This window comes from Barbus barbus (genome assembly GCF_936440315.1).
Source record: "Barbus barbus genome assembly, chromosome: 29".
In the NCBI taxonomy this organism is placed as follows: Eukaryota; Metazoa; Chordata; class Actinopteri; order Cypriniformes; family Cyprinidae; genus Barbus; species Barbus barbus.
The window spans coordinates 2412459-2437227 of NC_136757.1; the positions used below are offsets into that span (position 1 = coordinate 2412459).

The 24769-nt window shown below is 36.0% G+C and overlaps 1 protein-coding gene across 1 annotated transcript; it reads left to right on the plus strand.

Annotated features, from left to right (window-relative positions):
• Positions 1 to 20361: 20361 nt before the first annotated feature.
• On the plus strand, positions 20362 to 24321 carry LOC306848840 (parapinopsin-like; the record flags this gene model as incomplete). The annotated part of the gene is made up of 4 exons (XM_079383590.1): positions 20362 to 20701; positions 20948 to 21261; positions 23508 to 23750; positions 24196 to 24321. 4 exons carry the CDS (start codon positions 20362 to 20364, stop codon positions 24319 to 24321), a joined length of 1023 nt encoding a protein of 340 aa, XP_079239716.1.
• Between the last annotated feature and the right edge of the window lie 448 nt (positions 24322 to 24769).

Consider the following 24769-nt stretch of genomic DNA (forward strand, 5'->3'; position numbering starts at 1 on the left):
CCCCTTTGATAAATGGAACAAAGTTTCTTTAAAGGGTCACTACAAGTACCTTGATGTGAGCGCATGATGAAAACTGCTGGATCCCTTGCTGTGTTGAGTTGTTCTGTTACGATTGAGCACACGTAGCAAACAGGCAGTGGGTCCAAATGCAGTTTAAGGTGCTTTAATGATAATCCACAGAGTTATATGTCCAAAATACATGACAGAACCGAGCCAGGATCACAAGAAATGCAGGCTGTAACACTTATCAACAACTCCCCAAGACAATAGCAATCCAGGGCTTAATATACACAAACACAGGACCAAACAGGAAATGGAACACAGCTGAACCAGGTAGACACTAAATGAAACACAGCATGATGGGAAATTGAGTCCATGAACAGAACAGGCAGAAACACAAAACACAAGAACGCCCTCTAACGCACAAACAACTGGGCGTGACATAGCCCCCCCTCTAAGGGCGGATTCCAGACGCCCTACACTATCAAAGTCCAGGAAGGCGGTGGTACAGAGGCGGACACAGGGGGAGGGAAGGAGGGCCAGGACCATGGAGAGGCACAAGAGGCAGAGGCGGTACAGAAGGTGAAGGCCACGAATGAGTCCATTGAACAGAGGGTCGAGACCAGATCACTACCAGAGATGAAGCTGAGAGAATTAAAGGCGGTGGCCATGGTGGAGTCAGTGGAGCAGAGGTTAGAGACCAGAGTAAAGCCAGAGTTGGAGCTGATTGGACTGAAAGTGGCGCAGATGAGACACATGGTGGTCTTCTGCTCGGGTCTGGTGGTCGTCTGCTCCGCCGTGGTGGTCTTCTACTCCGGTCTGGTGGGCTCCTGGTCCGTCTACTCCGCCCTGGTGGGCTCTTGCTCGGGTCTGGTGGTCGTCTGCCCCGCCATGGTGGTCTTCTGCTCGGGTCTGGTGGTCGTCTGCTCCGCCGTGGGGGTCTTCTGCTCGGGTCTGGTGGTCGTCTGCTCCGCCGTGGTGGTCTTCTACTCCGGTCTGGTGGTCATCTACTCCGCCCTGGTGGGCTCCTGGTCCGTCTGCTCTGCCCTGGTGGGCTCTTGCTCTGTCCTGGTCTCCGGTTCCGCCTGGGTGTCCTGCTCTGCCGGTTCTGCCTCAGTCCCCGGTCTTCCCACTTCCTCACGGACCTGGCCCTCCATCCCTCCCCTGTTCCGCCTCCGCTCCACCGCCCTCCTGGACTATATAGGAGCGTCTGGAAGCCGCTCCTTGGGGGGGGGTTATGTCACGAATCCTGACCATGCACTTCCGTTCACTAGCCACCAGAGGTCACTCGTTCACCACGTGGACTCATACACAGCTGTTCACAATGATCACGCCCACACCTGAGAACCATCTCGCAATCACCATCACCCAAACACACACTATATAAACCATGGACTTCCTCAGCATCGGGGCCGAGTATTGTTGCATTTATCACTCACCTAGCGATAGCACTTTACAGAGCCACTGTCTTAGCCTTAGTCTTGCCTTGTTTTCCTGCCGTGTTTGACCCTGCTCTTGTTTCCTGGATTTACCCCTTTGCCTCTGCCGTTTGGACTCTGTTCGCTCCCTGTTTGGATTATTGCTCTCGTCTCTGGATTATTTCTCTGCCTTGCCCCTTTGGATACTGTTCGCCGATCATCGACCCACCCTTGCGCCCCGGATTGCTCTGTCTTGCCTCTGCCATACCTGTTTGCCACTGTCTGACCCTGCCTGTTTTCTGACCATGTTTTTTAATAAAGCTTTGCACATGGATCCGCACGTCTCACGTCTCGTCAGCCCCGTAACAGCTTGTTTTTTCAGATTATGGCTTTATTGTTTTTATATACAGTCCACAATCCATATTTCTCATGTTTTATGTACTCTACCTACTCAAATGAATTAAACTCTGACACCGTTGGAGATAAAGATATCAAACCAACTGTAAAATATTCAGATTATTATTCCCTATAATGCACAAGGCTTATTTTTTATGATTGTCTTTATTGTTTTTATATACAGTACAGAATCAATATTTCTCATGTTTTATGTACTCTACCTACTCAAATTAATTAAACTCTGACACCGTTGGAGATAAAGATATCAAACCAACTGTAAAATATTCACAATATTATGCCCTATAATGCACAAGGCTCATTTTTTATGATTATGTCATTATTGTTTTTATATACAGTATAGAATCCATATTTCTCATGTTTTATGTACTGTACCTACTCAAATGAATTAAAGTCTGACACCGTTGGAGATAAAGATATCAAACCAACTGTAAAATATTCAGATTATTATTCCCTATAATGCACAAGGCTTATTTTTTATGCTTGTCTTTATTGTTTTTATATACAGTACAGAATCCATATTTCTCATGTTTTATGTACTGTACCTACTCAAATGAATTAAACTCTGACACCGTTGGAGATATAGATATCAAACCAACTGTAAAATATTCAGAATATTATCTCCCACAATGCACAAGGCTTATTTTTTATGCTTGTCTTTATTGTTTTTATATACAGTACAGAATCCATATTTCTCATGTTTTATGTACTCTACCTACTCAAATTAATTAAACTCTGACACTGTTGGAGATATAGATATCAAACCAACTGTAAAATATTCAGAATATTATCTCCCACAATGCACAAGGCTTGTTTTTTCAGATTATGTCTTTATTGTTTTTATATACAGTCCACAATCCATATTTCTCATGTTTTATGTACTCTACCTACTCAAATGAATTAAACTCTGACACCGTTGGAGATAAAGATATCAAACCAACTGTAAAATATTCAGATTATTATTCTCTATAATGCACAAGGCTTATTTTTTATGATTGTCTTTATTGTTTTTATATACAGTACAGAATCCATATTTCTCATGTTTTATGTACTCTACCTACTCAAATTAATTAAACTCTGACACCGTTGGAGATAAAGATATCAAACCAACTGTAAAATATTCAGATTATTATTCCCTATAATGCACAAGGCTTATTTTTTATGATTGTCTTTATTGTTTTTATATACAGTACAGAATCCATATTTCTCATGTTTTATGTACTCTACCTACTCAAATGAATTAAACTCTGACACCGTTGGAGATATAGATATCAAACCAAATGTAAAATATTCACAATATTATGCCCTATAATGCACAAGGCTCATTTTTTATGATTATGTCATTATTGTTTTTATATACAGTATAGAATCCATATTTCTCATGTTCTATGTACTGTACCTGCTCAAATGAATTAAAGTCTGACACCGTTGGAGATAAAGATATCAAACCAACTGTAAAATATTCAGATTATTATTCTCTATAATGCACAAGGCTTATTTTTTATGATTGTCTTTATTGTTTTTATATACAGTACAGAATCCATATTTCTCATGTTTTTTGTACTGTACCTACTCAAATGAATTAAACTCTGACACCGTTGGAGATAAAGATATCAAACCAACTGTAAAACATTCAGATTATTATTCCCTATAATGCACAAGGCTTATTTTTTATGATTATGTCTTTATTGTTTTTATATACAGTACAGAATCCATATTTCTCATGTTTTATGTCCTCTACCTACTCAAATTAATTAAACTCTGACACCGTTGGAGATAAAGATATCAAACCAACTGTAAAATATTCAGAATATTATTCCCTATAATGCACAAGGCTTATTTTTTATGATTATGTCTTTATTGTTTTTATATACAGTCCACAATCCATATTTTTCATGTTTTATGTACTCTACCTACTCAAATGAATTAAACTCTGACACCGTTGGAGATAAAGATATCAAACCAACTGTAAAATATTCAGAATATTATTCCCTATAATGCACAAGGCTTGTTTTTTATGATTATGTCTTTATTGTTTTTATATACAGTACAGAATCCATATTTTTCCTGTTTTATGTACTGTACCTACTCAAATGAATTAAACTCTGACACCGTTGGAGATGTAGATATCAAACCAACTGTAAAATATTCAGAATATTATTCCCTATAATGCACAAGGCTTATTTTTTATGATTGTCTTTATTGTTTTTATATACAGTACAGAATCCATATTTTTCATGTCTTTTGTACTGTACCTACTCAAATGAATTAAACTCTGACACCGTTGGAGATATAGATATCAAACCAACTGTAAAATATTCAGAATATTATTCCCTATAATGCACAAGGCTTATTTTTTATGATTATGTCTTTATTGTTTTTATATACAGTCCACAATCCATATTTTTCATGTTTTATGTACTCTACCTACTCAAATGAATTAAACTCTGACACCGTTGGAGATAAAGATATCAAACCAACTGTAAAATATTCAGACTATTATTCCCTATAATGCACAAGGCTTGTTTTTTCAGATTATGGCTTTATTGTTTTTATATAATGTATAGAATCCATATTTTTCATGTTTTATGTCCTCTACCTACTCAAATGAATTAAACTCTGACACCGTTGGAGATATAGATATCAAACCAACTGTAAAATATTCAGAATATTATGCCCTATAATGCACAAGGCTTGTTTTTTATGATTATGTCTTTATTGTTTTTATATACAGTACAGAATCCATGTTTTTCATGTTTTTTGTACTGTACCTACTCAAATGAATTAAACTCTGACACCGTTGGAGATAAAGATATCAAACCAACTGTAAAATATTCAGAATATTATTCCCTATAATGCACAAGGCTTATTTTTTATGATTGTCTTTATTGTTTTTATATACAGTCCACAATCCATATTTTTCATGTTTTATGTACTGTACCTACTCAAATGAATTAAACTCTGACACCGTTGGAGATATAGATATCAAACCAACTGTAAAATATTCAGAATATTATTCCCTATAATGCACAAGGCTTGTTTTTTCAGATTATGTCTTTATTGTTTTTATATACAGTCCACAATCCATATTTCTCATGTTTTTTGTACTGTACCTACTCAAATGAATTAAACTCTGACACCGTTGGAGATAAAGATATCAAAACTACTGTAAAATATTCACAATATTATTCCCTATAATGCACAAGGCTTATTTTTTATGCTTGTCTTTATTGTTTTTATATAATGTATAGAATCCATATTTCTCATGTTCTATGTACTGTACCTGCTCAAATGAATTAAAGTCTGACACCGTTGGAGATAAAGATATCAAACCAACTGTAAAATATTCAGAATATTATTCCCTATAATGCACAAGGCTTATTTTTTATGCTTGTCTTTATTGTTTTTATATACAGTACAGAATCCATATTTCTCATGTTTTATGTACTGTACCTACTCAAATGAATTAAACTCTGACACCGTTGGAGATAAAGATATCAAACCAACTCTAAAATATTCAGAATATTATTCCCTATAATGCACAAGGCTTGGTTTTTCAGATTATGGCTTTATTGTTTTTATATACAGTATAGAATCCATATTTTTCCTGTTTTATGTACTGTACCTACTCAAATGAATTAAACTCTGACACCGTTGGAGATAAAGATATCAAACCAACTCTAAAATATTCAGAATATTATTCTGGCTGATGCAGAAGCCTTTTTTCTTGATTATTAATCTCATACGTCCTGACCCTTGATTTATTTTATGTACAGAACTGGTATAAATCCATTACACTTATACACTGTTTGAGTTGAAGAAATTAAGACAACTGTACATTTCTGGGAATACAATTTATTTAAATAATAATTTACTATAGGAACAGTATTTAAAAGTTACAAATAAAAAAAAAACAACAACCAAAAAAAAAAACACTTCTACATTAGAAAACAGTGCAAGAAGAATGATACACAAAATTTATAAAATCCGAAACAGTGCTAAAACATTGCATAGGCTAATTACATTGCCTATGCTTTTTCTAGTGAGCATGTCCTATACCTCCACACAAGACACAGTGCCATGGAGATTTTTCATTGGGGACAGGTGAAGTCAGGCAGGAATTATGAAACCAGTGTTCACAACTGTCGCATTGAGTCTGCCAAAAAGAGAAAAAAAATATGGCATGAAGCATTATAACACTACGCACTTATAAAGCAGAAATCTAAGAATTCCTAAGGTGTAACTTTATTTAACAGATGTTAAACAATATAATAAAGGCAATTTACCCAGTCAATGGCTGTGTTTGCAGTCTTCTTGCTTTGTGGAAGCTGGTATAGTCCACACAACACACAGACTTCATCAAATGAATCTATAATAGAAGAAAATATAATAGTTACAGAGTAAAAAATTTATATTTTATAAAAAGTTTTTGTAATACAATATTTAATTTCTATCGTATAATGTACGAATTGATTCTTCACATCACCTGAGGCAGAAAGCAAGAATGCAGCCATTTCTTTTCTGAGCTTTGAAATGGCAGTTTTGGATGGATTTATGTCAAAGGCATCGGGAACTTCTGGAAATTGTGAAACTGTTTGTTTTGCCATCTATAGGATTTAAGACATAAACATGGAAAAATGCTGTACAAAGAGCACTTAAACAGAATTTCTTCAAAAGGAATTTTGTCATTTCTTCACCACAGTTAGGAACAAGTTTTTTCCTTTCCTTTCCCTATCCTATCCTTTCCGTTCATTTATTTATTTATTTATTTTTTATGATAGTATTTTTCACTTTCTTGGTAATACCTCCATCACGAACACCCCACAACTGGTGCCATCCTTTTGGAATGTGTGTGTTATTGAGCCAGGCTCCCATTTAATCTCATTCCATTCCTCTTTTGCAAGACTGTGCAGTCTCATTTTGAAGTATTCTCTGGAGGAAAAAATAATTAATAAATACTGGCCATAGCTATAATCATTCAGTACCATATGAAGTATAACGTGATGCATTACTGGAATTTCTTGACAGCTTGTGTTGAATTTTCAATGTCATCTGTCATAGGATCCACGACAAATATTTTTCCAGACAAACAGTGAAGATACTGACCAAATAAGGAAAAGAAATTAACATTAATGTTACATTGTTTTAGTATTTAAAACTGAGTTTGTTTGTGGGTTAATCAACAATGAAGGTGTAAGTGAATGCATGTTTCCATTCATACAGATTTCAAATCTAATACATAGTCTAATGTTTAACACACCACAAATTGCCAGTGATTGTTGTTGATATTGACAAAGGAAATGGCTCCATCATAAGATGCAAACTTCACCTGTGAATACATACACAAATTAAGCACCTTGCAGTACTGTACACTTTTCTTTAAAAAGTGCATTGCAGTTACTGTGTAGTGTAATAACCAATTTAAATTAAAAGTTACTGTCATGATTAATAAAATTTAAATGTGAAATGAACTCACCTTTGGCAAAGCCTGTCGAGCCATCTCCTGCCGTGTGCCGTGCAGAATAACGCCTGTCACATAGTGATTCAGTAGGAAGAGACGACCAGTCTTCTTGTGTTTTTTTAGCACTGCCCACATGTAACATTCAATGGCCTGAAGTGTTACATTAACAAAAGTAACAAACATGTATAAAAATTGAGAAGTCATAAATTTTTTTTTATTTTTTTAATTGACATAACAAATTGTGAAAAATTCCATCCCTCCCTCCTTTTATTCCTGCCGTCCTTCCTTTATTTCTTCCTGGTTACTTCTTACTTCTATGACCCAGAGGTTATGACCTGGGTGTTGTGGTATGAACTGTCAACTTTTGAAAAGTTTTGTACTGCCACACACCTACCTCGCCGGTTAAAAATTCGTGGGGCCTTAGTGTCATGAAGTCTGCATGTCTCAGAGGGTAGGCTGAAGTGAACACTGCCACAACAACTTCTGTACCTGGAGGTGTCCACAAAAACTCCACCTATACAATCAGTACGAAGTTATTTATAAAATAAATTGCATATCTTACAAATTTACATAGATTGATGTGGTTTGACATTGTCACATGACTTACCTGTTCAGATACAGTCAGGTCAGAAGAAAATTTACTGTCTGTTGTTTCATCCGTCTTGGATGGCTTTGCTTTGGTTTTAGGTTTGGGTTTTTTGTTTGGAACCGAATAGTACTTTGACCGTTCAGTTTTTTGTGGTGCTGGTTCTTCCCGTTTAGCCCAGCTTTCTTCAGCAAACACCACACTTTTCTTTGGCCTCATTGGCCTCACAAGGAGGTTCTCTGGTAAATTGTGATTAATGATGTGCTCTCTGTATCGTCCTTTGAGGGATGCATACATTATCTGAATGAATTCTGCCGGCCTGGATTTTCTTTTTTTGTGAAGAATTGAATGTTTCACAATGCCGAACCATGTCTCTACATGGCAATTGGTGTCCCTTGTCTTGCCAGAATCTGATGTGTGGCTGGTGTTCTCCTTGTCTGATGCATGTTTCCTCAAATCTCCTAGAAATGCACCACTCCACAATGGGTAGATTCCCATATAATTATCCATGAGGACAATGGGGACCTCTGGACAGTGGTAAACATTCCTGTTATCTTCATCACCATGCTCCTCAGAATCCACGGTGTGTTTTGCTTCCTCAAAGACTTTTTTGAACACCCTTGAATATGGAGATCGGCCCACAATTGTATTGGCTGACCTTCTTTCTTCTTCATTCTCCCACATGTCAATGCATTCTTCATCTGTAAAGTCTTCTATGGCTTCTTGTTTGTTTCTAATCAGGTCATCAAGAAATTGACGACTTTTTTGTACTGTTGCACTTTCATATCTCGCTAGGAGCACAACACAAAAGTGCTTGAAGATTTCACTTGCTGCTTCCACATTTACTGTGTTTTGAAGCCTGGCAAACACAAATGTAGAGAACTCTTTTATAGTCCTTTGTCGTCAGTCTTCTTGCCAATGGTGGCACTGACGGCCTTGATGATGTGGGCAGAACAGAGATGCAAAACAGTAATTCCTTTTATCTCTGCCCATGTCTTGGTCTTCATGTACACGGCATGGGTCCACTCTAGGTATGCGTCAATGCTATGTCTGTTGAAGGCAAGAACAACAGCTTGCATTAACGCCCAGCTGTAGTCTGTTTCCACCTTTTGTACTTTGAGCCTGGTGTACTTGGACAGTTTCAGCTGAAACTGCATTAGCCAAAATGTAAGTGGTGGAATACTGTGCTCATTGCTGAGCATCTCGCACACAGGAAGAGGTGGAGCATCTCTGCCTCCTCCAGGCAATGTGAGTGCATAATACAGCACTCTTTTGCTTTGCTCTGGGATCTTAGATACCACACCTCCTGTTGCATCAAGATATAATGACACAGGCTTTTTTTCCTGAGGTGATGAACCAGGATGCTAAGGCCTACTTCGGTATAAAGGTGAGCGCCAAATGGGTTCACTTGGAAGTGCTGTATGTAGCCAGGCAAGTCATAGAAGTTGCTGTCACACATTTTAATGATACGCTGTGTTAGATGCATCTCCATAACCACATTTTCATGCACTTGCTTATTCTTCTTTACTTCAGCAGCAATAACCTTTAGTATATTTTTATTCAAGCTTTGTGTCAGATTACCACATATCAATTCTTGAACGGGTGTAGATCTTAGTCTTTTGTAGTAGACCTGACTTACACCCTTAGAAATGACTCGAGCTAATTTTCCTCGCCTTATATTGCTTGCTGGCCTAAACTGTGTTTCTGTTTTTAGATGGCAAATTGATCCGGTACGCCTGACTGTCATTGTAATGCTGGAACTAAGTCGATTAGGTTTTTTTGGCATTGTAAAACAGTACCGGGTATTGCAAGTGGAAAACTTGCAAACTGCTCGTACCTTTAGGTAAGGCACATGTCTCTTCCGGCTGGCTACACAACGTACGTGCTGGTATGTAAAATTAAGAGCACAGCAAGGATTTTTTCGTCTGAACTGTTGGTACAGTATGTTGGTCCATGGTTTTTGAAGTGTTGTGGAGTCTTTCATGGGGGCAATCTTCTTCCAGTCTTTTGTAGAAATTACAATTCGAAATTTTAGCGGAGTGCAAGGAACCTTTCTATACTTTCTTTTTTCGTTGCTACCTGCCTTGTTTGATCCATCAGAAGTGGAGGATTCTGATCCCTTCGCTTCAGAGTCACTTTCTGCCTCATGTTCCTTTTGCAGGCCTTCTGTTTTCTTTTTTTCTGTTTCTGATAAATAGCTTTTCTCTGTGAAACGTCTGTCTTTTTCTGTGTCCTTCTGAACCAATGTGTCACATTCACTGTCAGAAGTGTCTCCTTTTATGCTGTATGGTATATCATAATCACTGTCCTTTGACTCAACATGACTGTCCTCTGATTCTTTTTCATCTGACTTAGTGTCTTCCTTTTGCCTAGATCTCAAAAGTCTGCCTAGCAGTTTTGTGTGACTTTTTCTTTCTGTTTCACTTTCTGCCGAATCAGTTGCCTCAAAATAAAGATGTTGTGAATCTGTTTCATCTGACTTGTGTAAATCCTTTTCTACCCTTCTCTCATAGGTAATTTGTGTTGCTGGCTTTTCTGTGTCACTTTTATTGTCCGTTTTCAATGTGTTTTTGTCTGGAACATCAGGTTCTACAGAATCTGTTATTTTTTCTTTCTGAGTCACACTGGATACTTCATTAACACTTTCAATGTTATTGACTGTGCTTTCATCTGCCTTGCAAGAACTTTCTTTTTCTTTTTGACTCTGCACTTCAACCAGTCTTCTGATGAAAGACTGGTTTCTTCTGTTGAAGGTCCACAGTACATATAACCATTTTCTATTTTTTGAGGTGTTGCTGTGAAATATGTTTTGTGCCAAACTGGACCAAACTGCAGACTTTGACGAGGTGTCATGTTGTAAAATTTCACTGAACAGAAAATTTTGCACAACACCATCTACACCTCCAGCTAAAGCCCAGAGGTCTGATCTTGAAACTGCCGGTCCTTTTCGTGATTTCGGCATTTTCTAAACTTGGGAAATAAAACACCAAATTATTGCGGTAAAATGTATGTGTAACACACACACACACACACAAAGTTACTAAAGTAAGTAAAGCAGTGTTTCCCACAGACTTTTGATTTTCTCAATAATATAAAAAAATGAGCATTTTTATCAGAGTTCAGTTAGACTAAATAATTATTTTAATAAATATAATAATTTACTTATTATTTCTACAAAAAACTCTGTACTGTCGGGTTTCTTGAATAGTGGAATAAACCCTTCAGCTTTTATTTTGAAGGAAGCTGAAGGCAAGCTTTTATTTTGGCGGAAAACACCAGAGAAGCTGGCTGTGCATAAAAGTGCGTAATTCAAAGTGCGCACGTCTCTTTCTTGAAACACATAGTGCAAACAGACTAACCTGTATAGTAATTAAATCTTTATTTTGGCTTATTGGATGACACATGCCGCAAAACACGACATAAAGGACTTTTTATTTTATTTTGACAAGGTCCAAATATTTGGTTTGTTATAAAAATGCTGCGAGTTAGTGGGATACACTGCTTAAAAAAGAAAAAAATAATAAATGGCCTAAACAACACTCAAAAACTATTATTATTAAAATGCAGTTTCGGAATATCCTACAAAGGATTTTGCAACGAAAAGCAAGCAATTCACTTGTATTATTACATATGAAAAAATTGTTTGAAAGATTGGACAGCTAATACATATATTTCTTTTAATTTTTGGAAGGATTTAATCAATGTTTACTTCATAAAAAGAAGGGCCTCGTTCAATATCATATATATATTTTATTTTTTTGGCCCCATGCAATATATTGATATTCCAAATTATAAACACATCCCTTTCTCTTTGACTACGTGTAGCCATAGATAAAAGCCAAAGTCCATTTTTGCGTATCACTACGACGCGGTTTTTTTGATTGTTTGTTTGTTGTTTTTTTTTGGTGTAGGCCTGTTTATACACATTTTCAAGAGACCGGGCTTCCTCACAGGAATAATAACTGAAAACACTTACTTTGCCATCAAGATGCAACTGAATTAGAAGAAAACTCCAATGGGTGTCAAACAGTAGCCCCCAAAAAAGATAAAAAAAACAAACATTCTGGGTGAGTAGCTACAATCTTCACCTAAATGTCAATCCCCGAACGCGATGCAACCTTTTTTTTTTTTAGAAACGTCATTGAAACCTGTGTCCTCATTGGCTGCCTACCTGTGTGATCACTGCTGAAAGTACTCGAACCTTATGCCGAGTCCTGATTGGCTATTTGCTTGCATGTTAAGCACAGTAAACAGATTTAGTGTCTGTCCACTGCACTGATTGCCGTGTCCCCGAACCCGTTTTAAAACCACACAAGTCTCATTCTGCAATTTTGCTAGAGTTAAAAATATTTGTGTTGAATGGTTTAGGCTACAGGATTTGAAAAATGTACATGAAGAGTTCCAAACGCATCATTTCCAAAACAAGCATAGTGCAATATAGAGTTAAATATTCAGGGCAATTGCATAATATTCAAAATTAGCTTTATTTTTAAATATTGTAAAGGCAATAAAATGCAATGTAAATCAACAGTAAAAATAAAAAAAAACTGTAATACACACACACACAAACATACATACATATATATATGTAACAAGGTGTTATAGTGCAGGAAAACGAAATAGGTACCAACACATTGTAAATTAAATTACATAAAACAATAAAACCAAAGTATGGAAGTTATTTAAAGTCGACAATGGGCATAATTACAATAATATGGATTTTGCAAAATTCCGTAGTTTTTACAAAATAATTCTGACAGCTGTGGGTGTAAAAAATACATAAAAACTGTAAACACATTTACAGAACAAAACTGTAAAATTTACAGTATTAAAGTGTAATTTACAAACAGGGACGGACATTTGAATGTAAACCACTAAATTCTCAAATGTAAATATTATTAATACAACCCAACAAAATCTTGAACCTTTTGTAAATGGTCTCTCAAACATTTGGATCCAATCCTCCATGTACGTCAACATTACTCGATCTCATTTCATGCCTTGGCATAGCATTTGGATATTACCATATAAATATGTTTTGCTAATAAAGTCAAATAAGTACTTTACAAAATTATTCACATATGTTATCCAGTAAATGCAGCTGTTATATTCATAGAGTTTGTGATAAAAGTACCTTTTGCAACGTATTACTTGAAGATATTGAACATTTATTTTTCTTTTGCCCATTTCCTATTTCATTTTGTGTTTACTTTAAAATACACATGACACATATAAACATTAAACATAAAGAAAGCCCTTAATTTAGAACATCATGATATTCTATTTTGTTTTCAAAACCATATTTCTCAGATTTTCTTCTTATTAATGTAATGTAATTTTTTCTAGAAACGTTAGGGTTAGTTAAGTAAAAAAAATATATATATCATACTATATATTACCTTTTGTAACACTGAATTCAAAATATATTTTTAATCTCTTTCTAATATGAAATCAGAAAATGAGAAGCTTATAAAAACAAAAATTGTAAAGCTTTTTTTATAATCTGATAGATTGGTGTATAATAAGGAATAAAAATTAGCATAATTTACAGATGTGCTGATACCTTTATCTCCATTAAGTGGGTACAGAATATAAAACATGAAAAATAAAATTTCAGTACTGTATATAGAAATAATAAATAATTACTTTGAAAAAAGAAAAAGCCTTGTGCATTATTTTTACAGTTGGTTTGATATCTTTATGTCAAATGGTGTCAGAGTTTAATGAATTTAAGATGGTACAGATGTATAAAACATGAAAAACATGGATCCAGTACCTTATATAAAAACAATAAAACCATAATCTGAAAAACCAAGCCTTGTGCATTATAGGGAATAATATTGTGAATATTTTACAGTAGTTTTGATATCTTTATCTCCAACGGTGTCAGAGTTTAATTCATTTGAGTAGGTACAGTACAAAAAACATGAAAAATATGGATTGTGGACTGTATATAAATACAATAAAGACATAATCATAAAAAATAAGCCTTGTGCATTATAGGGAATAATAATCTGAATATTTTACAGTTGGTTTGATATCTTTATCTCCAACGGTGTCAGACTTTAATTCATTTGAGTAGGTACAGTACATAAAACATGAGAAATATGGATTCTGTACTGTATATAAAAACAATAAAGACATAATCATAAAAAATAAGCCTTGTGCATTATAGGGAATAATAATCTGAATGTTTTACAGTTGGTTTGATATCTTTATCTCCAACGGTGTCACAGTTTAATTAATTTGAGTAGGTAGAGGACATAAAACATGAAAAATATGGATTCTATACATTATATAAAAACAATAAAGACATAATCTGAAAAAACAAGCCTTGTGCATTATAGGGAATAATATTCTTAATATTTTAGAGTTGGTTTGATATCTATATCTCCAACGGTGTCAGAGTTTAATTCATTTGAGTAGGTAGAGTACATAAAACATGAAAAATATGGATTGTGGACTGTATATAAAAACAATAAAGACATAATCATAAAAGTTAAGCCTTGTGCATTATAGGGAATAATATTCTGAATATTTTACAGTTGGTTTGATATCTTTATCTCCAACGGTGTCAGAGTTTAATTCATTTGAGTAGGTACAGTACATAAAACATGAAAAATATGGATTCTAAACTGTATATAAAAACAATAAAGCCATAATCATAAAAAAATAAGCCTTGTGCATTATAGGGAATAATATTCTGAATATTTTACAGTTGGTTTGATATCTTTATCTCCAACGGTGTCAGAGTTTAATTCATTTGAGTAGGTACAGTACATAAAACATGAGAAATTTGGATTATATACTGTATATAAAAACAATAAAGACATAATCATAAAAAATAAGCCTTGTGCATTATAGGGAATAATATTTAGATATTTTTAACAGTTGGTAAGATACCTTCAAATCAGATGGTATTGTTGTTTAATGTATTTGTATTATTGCATACATTAAAAGTTGTAAAATTATTATAAAATGCATAACATGCCAATTCCAAAAACAGAGCCTTGTGCAATAACAGGGATGTTTTTCAGAACATTTTAGTATTGGTTTTACGGTATAATTTAATGTAGTTAAATTGTTTAATTAATTTATATGGTTAATTTTTCATAATTTATTTTCTAAAAATTAAGCCTTGTGCAATGTAAAGGGCACATATTTATGTCTATCTGAGTTAGTTACGGCTTGAAACATAACAGGCGTTAAGAGTTTAACTGAAATGAAACCGAATGTCTACTGAATGTCAAACGTAAAACTAACTTTACCGCCGTCGCGAGCGCCACATTAGTAAACAACCGCAGGTGCAGCACATTCACACAGAGACGCGCAGAACATGCAGGATTCATATTTAAATACACTTTTGCAGCTTAATATTTACAGATACTAGTCCATATCGCGATTTGATTTAAGTGTAATGACCTACTTTTGATTAATTCATCCAAACTTTGAAAAATTCCGTGACATTCCGCGTTAAACTGTAAATTCCGTGTTTATGACTGGATTCCGTGGCGTTCTCTGCATCGCGGAGATCATAGATCCCTACAGATAGCGCTCCTGCTGTGTTCTTTAACAACCAGAGCAGTCATCTTTCTATTCACTTCACTTTTGCTATTTAACCAGAGCGAAGGAGAGGAGTGCAGTCACGTGTGGTGCTTGTCCACGCGCCTCTGGAGAGAAGTGAAAGTGACAGCTCGGCTAGTATCGGTGTATCGATACTTCGGGAAATTAATATTGGTACCGTTCAGATATTTCAGTATCGATATTTATCGAAATATCGATATTTTTGACAACACTATTCAGTAAGCACATCTAACTAGTCATCATGAGTTTGTTTAAAGTTAAAAAGGGGGTTAAGTGAACTTTAAGAAACGAGTAGGGAGAACTACAGACCTGAAGTTCAGTAAACTCAAAAAAGCTTTGACGCAAATTATCTTAATTTTTTAAGTTGGTTCAACTTAATTTTCTTCTTTTAGTTTACAGCTGTAAATCTTGCATTCAAACTTCTTCCACAGATTCCTGTATGGCCTTCATTTTAAAAATCAAACACAGATTGCAAACCATACTGTAAACACAATAAAAAAAAGACAAATTTTTACAGAAATATTTGACAATTCTGCCAAGCGACACATGTTCTGTCAGCATGCAATGCAAAAATTGGACTCAGATATAGTTCTACGCCACTCATCATAATGCTGTCAGACACATCACACAGAAGGATGCGACTAGGATTATTCAATAAATACATTTTTGCCAACACTTTGTCTCCTCCATTCTACTCTTTCCCCTGCCGTTTGGCTTATAGAACAGTTAGCAGATTAGTTTCGGACACCAGACAAAAGCATATGCTGATAACAGACTGATAACACGCACTTACCAGTTTCCAGACTTTTCCCTCATAGACAAAGGTAGACATTTGAGAGCTGTAGCTTTCCTTTGAGCAAGCACATCAGAAGCCTGAAAGACACAGAAAAAGTTATATGCATGTTATATTCAACCAAAATCTTAGGGCTTACCTTTAACGGGCCACTATTATGCTCATTCACAGGTTACAAATTGTACAATATGTTTACATGATTTGACACTAATTACTTAAGTTGCTAAATAATTACTTGATCAAGTTGGTCTAGGAGGGTCTTCATTTCATCTCCATAGGTTCCACCACGTGACCGGTACAACATGATCATCTTTGATGCGTATTCATCCAAAGAAGACAAAAAAGCACTCTTCAGGTTGGATTATGTAATTCTGTAAAACTCGGCACAGACCTTAAAACACACACACACATACACACACACACACACACACACACACACACAGTGAACAGTAAGAATTAAGACTACACAAGTTAATTAATCTTTAAATAAATAATCTCAAATACATAAACTCACCTGATCTTCCAAAAACAATGCTGGCCATTGTTTTAGGACATCAGCCACAAGAGGTTCTTCATCAACTATCTCCTTCCTTCTCAGAGAGAATGTCAGTTCCATTTGAGTCAACAATTGCCATGTTGAAATGTTTCTTCTTCCTTTCCTCCTGTAGTGCATCTTTTTCCTTCTGTAAGGTTACAATCTGTCTGCCCTACTGGGTTGTCTGGGAGAAAGTTTATCTCGCATCTCTTTGCTTTCTTCAAACATCTAGAGTCATTGTTCACTCTTTTTTGGTTCACAGCGACTTCAGAGCAACCTGCCGTTCATAGTTTCTGATGGTAGTTCCCAACCTTATATTTGATGCTCAGTCCAACTGTGATAACCTGTTCCTGGGTCCTTCAGACATAGATACTTTCCAATCAGTGCAGCAGACACAGACTCCAACTCTTGTTTGGTTAAGCTTTGAATGAGCTATCAGATGGGGAGGACACACTGGCAGTGTCTAAAGAAGAAATGGAGGTCTCTGGTTCTGATTCTTCAGGTACTTTCTGGAGTATCTTCAGCACTGCTCTTTCTGGTGGAAGCTCTGTTATATTGATCAAGTTACAGAGTTCATTTCCAAACCCAGGATCCTCAAACTGAATCAGAAAATCATCCTTGATTTCAAGCCTCTCTTGAAGAATTGTTTTCAAGTGTTCAACCGAAGTGAGATTTTCCAAAATATCCAGCCTCCTAATATTATCAGGGGCCAACACAACACGGAGCCGCATATTCTGTAAAACAAAATTCTGATTAAAAATAAATCAAGTACATTAAGTATATGGGAAAGCTTAATATGTGGTAACATGTACAATGACTTAAAGGGGGTAGTTCAGAAATGAAAACTTTCATAATTTTCTAAGCCTTGCCAAGTCACATCATTCCAAATCTGTGTTACTTTCTAATGCAGAAGAAACAAAATAAGGTTTTTTAGAATGAATATCACTGTCTGTCTTTTCAACACAACAGCAGTGTATACTGACTTGCTTAAAGGTTCCAAAGACATGTCATGGAAGGGATAGTTCACCAAAAATGAAAATCTGTCATTAATTACTCACCCTCATGTCGTTCCAAACCCGTAAGACCTTTGTTCGTCTTTGGAACACAAATTAAGATTTTTTTTTTTATTAAATCCGAGAGCTCTCCGACCCTGCATAGACAGCAAGCGTCCTACCACGTTCAAGGTCCAGAAAGGTACCAAGAACATTGACAAAATAGTCCTTGTGACATCAGTGGCTCAACTGTAATTTTATGAAGCTACGAGAATACTTTGTGTACAAAAAATCTAAAATACCTTTATTCAAGATTTCTTGAATAAAAAAATAAAATTAAAAAATTAAAGTGGTCAGTAACTTCAGCAGTATGTTTGTGCGATCTTGTCAAATGCGTTTTTAACGCACCTACTCTTTTAAAAGTGCAGACACAGTCAGTATACAAGCAAGGATGCTGCCAGGATCACCCTCGATAGTGTCGAAGCCTGTAGTGTTTCAAGAGCACCTCTCTGCTACTGCGGGAACATTTGCAAAGCTTACACTGCATTCCAAACCTATGAAAATAAAAACAGTTTGACATGTGCAGTGTTACATTCCAACTAAATTGACATTAATTGTTTAAAACGCAACATAAATATTACATACAAAAAAAGGAGAATATTAGATGAATCACATTCAATGCAAAATAATAATGCCAAATTACATTTAACTAAATGGTGCTAAGAAGAGCTATGCTTATATATATTATATATATATATATATATATATATATATATATATATATATATATATTTTTTTTTTTTTTTTAACTAAGCTCCGGAAATACTAGACATTTGCTGATAATTCAACATTATATATGTTTTGGTGTTTTAGACTGGATGTTATGTAAAGCACGTTATGTTGTACGTCTAAGATCAGAAACAACCACACGGTTAACAAGGTTAAGAATAACTAACTTAAATGTAAAATGCTGTTTTCCCCCTCTATTTAACACTACTAACCTACAATAGTGGCGACTTTCCTTGTTGCTTGTGTAACGTTATTCACTCAGGAAGATTACTTTTTTCCCCAAGTAGTGCTCTGTTTTGTGGCGTAGCTGGATGAACAATAATCATGTTTTGTGCGTTAATGTTAGCCAAAACTGATTTGCAGAAATCAAAACGCGGTGAAATGGAACTGACCAGCTGGCAGAGGATTCTGTTTGGTCTTCCTCTAACGCAAATCAAGCAAAGATTTATATAGATATAAAAATAATTCTCAATTTAGCATGTGTAATTCGCATTAGGCGTATGACTGTGTTCCGTATGGTTATGGCCTTCAAATGAAGATCGCTAAATAGCTGTCTGAGCTCGTTGGAAAATATCATTACATTCCTTAGAATTGTAAGAGAACTGTTGTGTGTGTGTCATGTGTTCCTGCCTCTTGTGCCCATATTTGGTTTGTTTCCTGTTCTCGTCTCATGTCATTAGTAGTTTATTCGAATCCAGCCGTGTCTGTTAATTTACCTGTGTATTTATAGTCCTGTATGTGTTGTGCCATTTTGTCTGGTCTACTCGTTACTCCCCGGTGTTCCTGTCAGTGTCTGCCTTGTCTTGCCCTGCCTGATGTCTAGTAAATATGTTTTTGCGTTACATCCACGTTTCCGTGTTTCCTGTGTCCTCCCTGCTGTGTGCACCGTGACAAGAATAGTATTTCTAAAACACAACGTTTTACGTTAAGCATTTGTGTAATTTATTTAAGTTATTTTCGATAAGAAAACTTACCTGAAGCAGAGAACATCCAGCCTCTTCTAAAATGCAGTTGATGAGGGGAAACCCCGGCGGAACCAGACTGCGCATGCGCAATGACAGGAACGATCGAATGAAGAAATCAAAATCTTACGTTTGAATTGTTTATTTTCATTAGACAAATAGTAGTAAACATGGTTAAATCTTTTTTATAAGTAAACTCAACACTGTGCTCAAAAAGTTGTCCACCTAACTTATAATTTTAAACTGAGTTAACAATTTGCAAGTTTTTTTACAGTTAGCCTGGGAAGAGCTGAGAAGGAATTCAGTATATATACCATTAACTTTTAGTGCCTTTATCTGAAAACACTTAACAAAACCATAAAGCTGTTAAAGGATTTACAAAATTAAAAAAAAAAAAAAAAGATGGAGCGAACTAGTCTGGATAGTGGATCTGGCCCGCGCAGGCCTTTCCATGGACGTAGTTTACCCATTGATTTTAATCTTATTAAAGAAAGGTTAGATTGCTTTTTCTCTAATACAAGGCTAGGAAATGAACTTCGGTGAAATGTCTTTAACTGTGACCTCATCAGTCAAGGAGGCAGGAAGATTGTTTGATTCTGCAATCAAGCTGAGTGCCATCATAGATTTCCAGCAGCATAATCTGACAGAATTATTCCATTCACAATCCGGATCTAAGGATTTTCCCTGTAAACCAGCAGGCCATATTCAGACATAAAAAGGGCAGAGGAGCCTTTACAACCCTTCTCAGCCAGAGACTCTTTATGTCTCTGGCTAAAGCTAACAGTTTCTATGGCAGAGTTCTCTACTTGTATGACGTTCAATTCAAAATGGAGCCAACTAAGATGACCATTATTGCATCAGAAAGCATTATTTCAACTAGTGCAGTGAATGATACCATCATGGCAAGGATGGGCTACACTATTCTGGCAGTTATTATTGGTTTGTTTTCAGTTTTTGGCATCATATTGAACATGACTGTAACTGTGGTGACGTTGAAGCACAGGCAGCTACAGCAGCCACTGAATTTTGCCCTGGTTAAACTAGCTGTAGCTGATCTTGGTTGTGCAACATTTGGGGGGCTGCCAACCATGGTGACCAATGCCATGGGATACTTCAGCTTGGGCAGGGTGGGATGTGTGCTAGAAGGTTTTGCCGTGGCCTTCTTTGGTGAGTATCTATTTTGAACCTTTTGTATCTATGTTTTATTGAATTTGATTGACCATGAAAGACGATTATAGATAGTTAAATAGTTAGATGTATATTATTATTCACATTTGCAATTATATATATTGTTTTCCCCCGCTGTCTACGTCCATGATCAGAATATACCTGTGATCCATTTTTGAGTCAGCACTGACCAGTTCAGGACCACTGATCTTGATATAGGGGCACTTTTCTCTTAAAAAAAAACAGGTATCGCTGGTCTGTGCTCAGTTGCAATAATAGCAGTTGAACGATGCATGGTGGTCTGCAGAGCAGTGGGTTCAGTCACCTTCCAGACGAGGCATGCAGTTGCCGGAGTTGTCATCGCCTGGGTCTGGTCGTTCCTGTGGAACGCTCCACCGCTTTTTGGATGGGGTAGCTATGAGCTGGAGGGTGTGCAGACATCTTGTGCACCAGATTGGTACAGCAGAAATTGGCCAATGTGTTACTTTCTTCTGTGCTTTGCACTGCCTTTCTCTGTCATTGTCATTTCCTACACTCGCCTCCTGTTGACCCTACGGCAGGTAGGAAACTCAGGAAAGCTACAAAGGACTAGGGAAGATATCATGCTGATAGAGCAGTAGTAGAGGCAATATTTGTCATTTTACAGACCTGTATCTGAAATTGTGACATTATGGGATCAGGCATAGTTTCTCACTATTGACTAGTTGCTTATTAGCATGCATATTGCTATCATATTGGCTGTTTATTAATACTTATAAAGCAAATATTAATGCCTTATTCTGCATGGCTATATTTTAGATTCCTTAATCTTACCCCATACCAAAACTTAACATCTACCTTGCTAACTAGTCATGAACAGTAATCAGGAGTTTATTGAAGCAAATGTCATAATTAATAGTGAGAACCTGTCCCTAAACTAAAGTGATACCGTATTACATTTTTTATTACATAGCTACCTTATCTGCCTTAACAATGACAGATTCTTAGTGCATTCCAGGTAATTGTTCATGGTTTATGTTGAAAATTAAATTGGGAAATTGTATGTTGTCTGTTTCATTTACTTACAGCGAAATACAAAGATAACATGAAAATAATCAGGAGGAAAATAATGCAGCAGGCTGAAAAAAGCTTATCTATATTGTTGTTATATCATTTCACATTAATATACCAAACGTAACATTATTCTCCAGACTTCTAAAAACCGTAAATTAATGAAAATATACAGCCCATTCAGTCAAACTGACAGGGATTATTTGTAGTTTAATGTATTTTTAAATAGAACTTCCCCAACAGGAAGTGCTTCCCATTATTTAAAGTGCCCCTATTATGGATTTTTGAAAATGATCTTTCATGCAGTGTGTAACACAGCTCTAAGTTAATGAAAACATCCTGCAAATGTTTAAATCTGAAAGTGCACCGTATATAAGGTTATTGTCTCTCAAAAGAAAGAGTCGACTCTGAAACATTGAAACTAGTCATTTTTAAAAGAATTCATCATTCATTTTTAAAAGAATCCCAAGCCGTTTCATGTTGAAGTCAACATGAAACATTAGCATATTGCCCGCCCACTTGTTGGTCTTTTCAGGTTGGTCTGAATGAAAATGCAAATTCATTTTTTGCCACTAGATGCCGCTTTTGGAGCGGTAAAATCAGCGGGTTCCCCGGTATTGCTGTACACAAAGCAGCACTGCAGCTCACAAACACTGCTTTATCAGGCATTACAGGCGAGATGAGATGAAAATGAGACCAATCGGACCAATCACCACAGATTAGCGTCACGCTCAGATTACCTACTGTTTTTTTTGACAAACACCAAGGTCGTGTGGTTATTTAATTGCCGTCCGAATACACATCTCTGAGTTTAAAAAAGAAAAATCGATTAAAAAAAGAAATCGATTCAAAATTTAGTGTTTAAACCCTTTTTGAACTCTCCTGAACACCGTACGTCTGTTGTACATCGGTGTAATTTGCATACATATTTATTTCTGAAATGCTGGAAAGTATTTAAAAGAACAATACTTCATAACTGCTCCACCACAGCGAGTGAGAGCAGAAAGAGAAGAAAAGCATGTAAACATTCGAAATGGGTCTTTATTGTGGCAGCAGCAGGTATGCAATACAATTTTAAAATGTGTAGGCCTATTATGAACATATATATTGCGTATAATTATATACAATAGCACGACTATTTTCCTATTTTTAAACAGGAAATTTAAATAATCAAATAATAAATAGAATTATATATGCTTGGAATAATAAGAATACATTTATATAATAATAAGCACTTTAAAATACATTTTACACAAGAATAAATTTGTAAATAAATTAATTTTATTTACAGCAGACTCTGATGTGACTGGCCACGTGAGCAGCGCGTTCTCTGGTTCCACTGTGAATAAATCGCCATCCGAATGCATGAGTTTTATCACTGAGGTCATATGTAAATTTATTTTTACAGACGTCCACATTTACCGTCCGAATCGGGCTTAAGGTAAAAATAAATGCATGTTATAAGACAATGAAAATGTTTTTTTTATTTTTTTTACCATGAATGCATGTCAACCTGTTGTTGGGGACTCCCAAAACCAAAATATGAACCTTTCATAACCCATAATAGGAGCACTTTAAAAGACAACAGACTTGTTATGATAAAGGTGGATACAGTTCCCTAAAAAAAGGTCTGTATGTTTTGCTATTTAATAAGCAGAGAATGCTATTTAATATTTTTCAACTTCAGTTTTTAAGTAAACTTTTGTTCTGTTCTGTCTCTGGATTCAGGAGGTTAGCATGTTTGTTTTACCTACAGGTGACCAAACTGAAAATGTCAGAAGGAGGAAGCACTGCCAGGGCAGAGACCCAGGTGGCCTGTATGGTGGTTGTCATGGTGATGGCCTTCCTGCTCACCTGGCTGCCCTATGCTGCATTTGCACTGTCTGTGATCTTAGACCCGAACCTTTACATTGACCCGGTGATCGCCACCGTTCCCATGTATCTGGCCAAGAGTAGCACAGTTTTCAACTCCATAATCTACATATTCATGAACAGACAGGTGAGTCAGTACCTTTTAGAATGGTGGATATCCAGTCCTGGTTTTGGGGAAACAAAACACTGCATATTCTCATTCAGATCATCAGCTTGTTAAGAGAGAGAGGTTCATGAGCTGAAATGAGCATATCAGATAAGAGATACATACAAAATGTGTGGTGCCATGTGTCACTGGGACCAACACCAACATCTTGTGTCTAAAAATTTAGCAGGGTTTCATAATTATTGATATCAAATATTTGTGTGAAACATGAAAATTTCACATTGCGTACGATCTTAATTTAGATTTTTGAGTCAGATATGACCTGGATATTTCATTGTGAAAATCAATAACATTATTTACTTAAACAGTCACAAGGATTCCTCAAAACCATGCTCAGTATTGCAATAAACCTTAAAATATGATCAATGATTGATTGATATGACCCAAAACACTTTTTCTGTATCAGTTCAGAGAGCATGCTGTGCCGTTCCTACTCTGTGGCAGAAACCCGTGGGCCGCTGAGCCGGCAGAATCAGAAGAAGAGACCGCAGTATCATCTGTCAGCAGGAGCAATAAGGTCTCTCCTTCATAACTTATATCACTTACTACACATGTACAGTATGAAGGATGAGCCCCTGTTAATTAATAAAAATATTGTTTTTACCAAAACTGAACTTGTCTTGTCCATTACTGGCATGCTTGTGTCTGTTTTCTGTTTTCTGTCTGTTTTGATGAGCAAAAATCTCTACATTATTTAAATTGGCTGTATGCTGCATTCAGATGATTGAAGTTAAATGAATGTGCTAATCCAATTAGAACGCTGTGTAATCATATTATAGATATTATTCCTGACTTTTCCTCCACCATATGGGAAGATTTTTGAGGGTCTGTGCATTTAGTTGATTAAATGGAGACTTACTTATTAGCAGCATCTTTAGATGATGGACTGATTAATTCTCAGCTCAGCTCTGATGATCCCACACCACAGAAACACATGTCAGGAATCAGCTTTTTCCATAATTAAGTAGCCCTTCTACCCT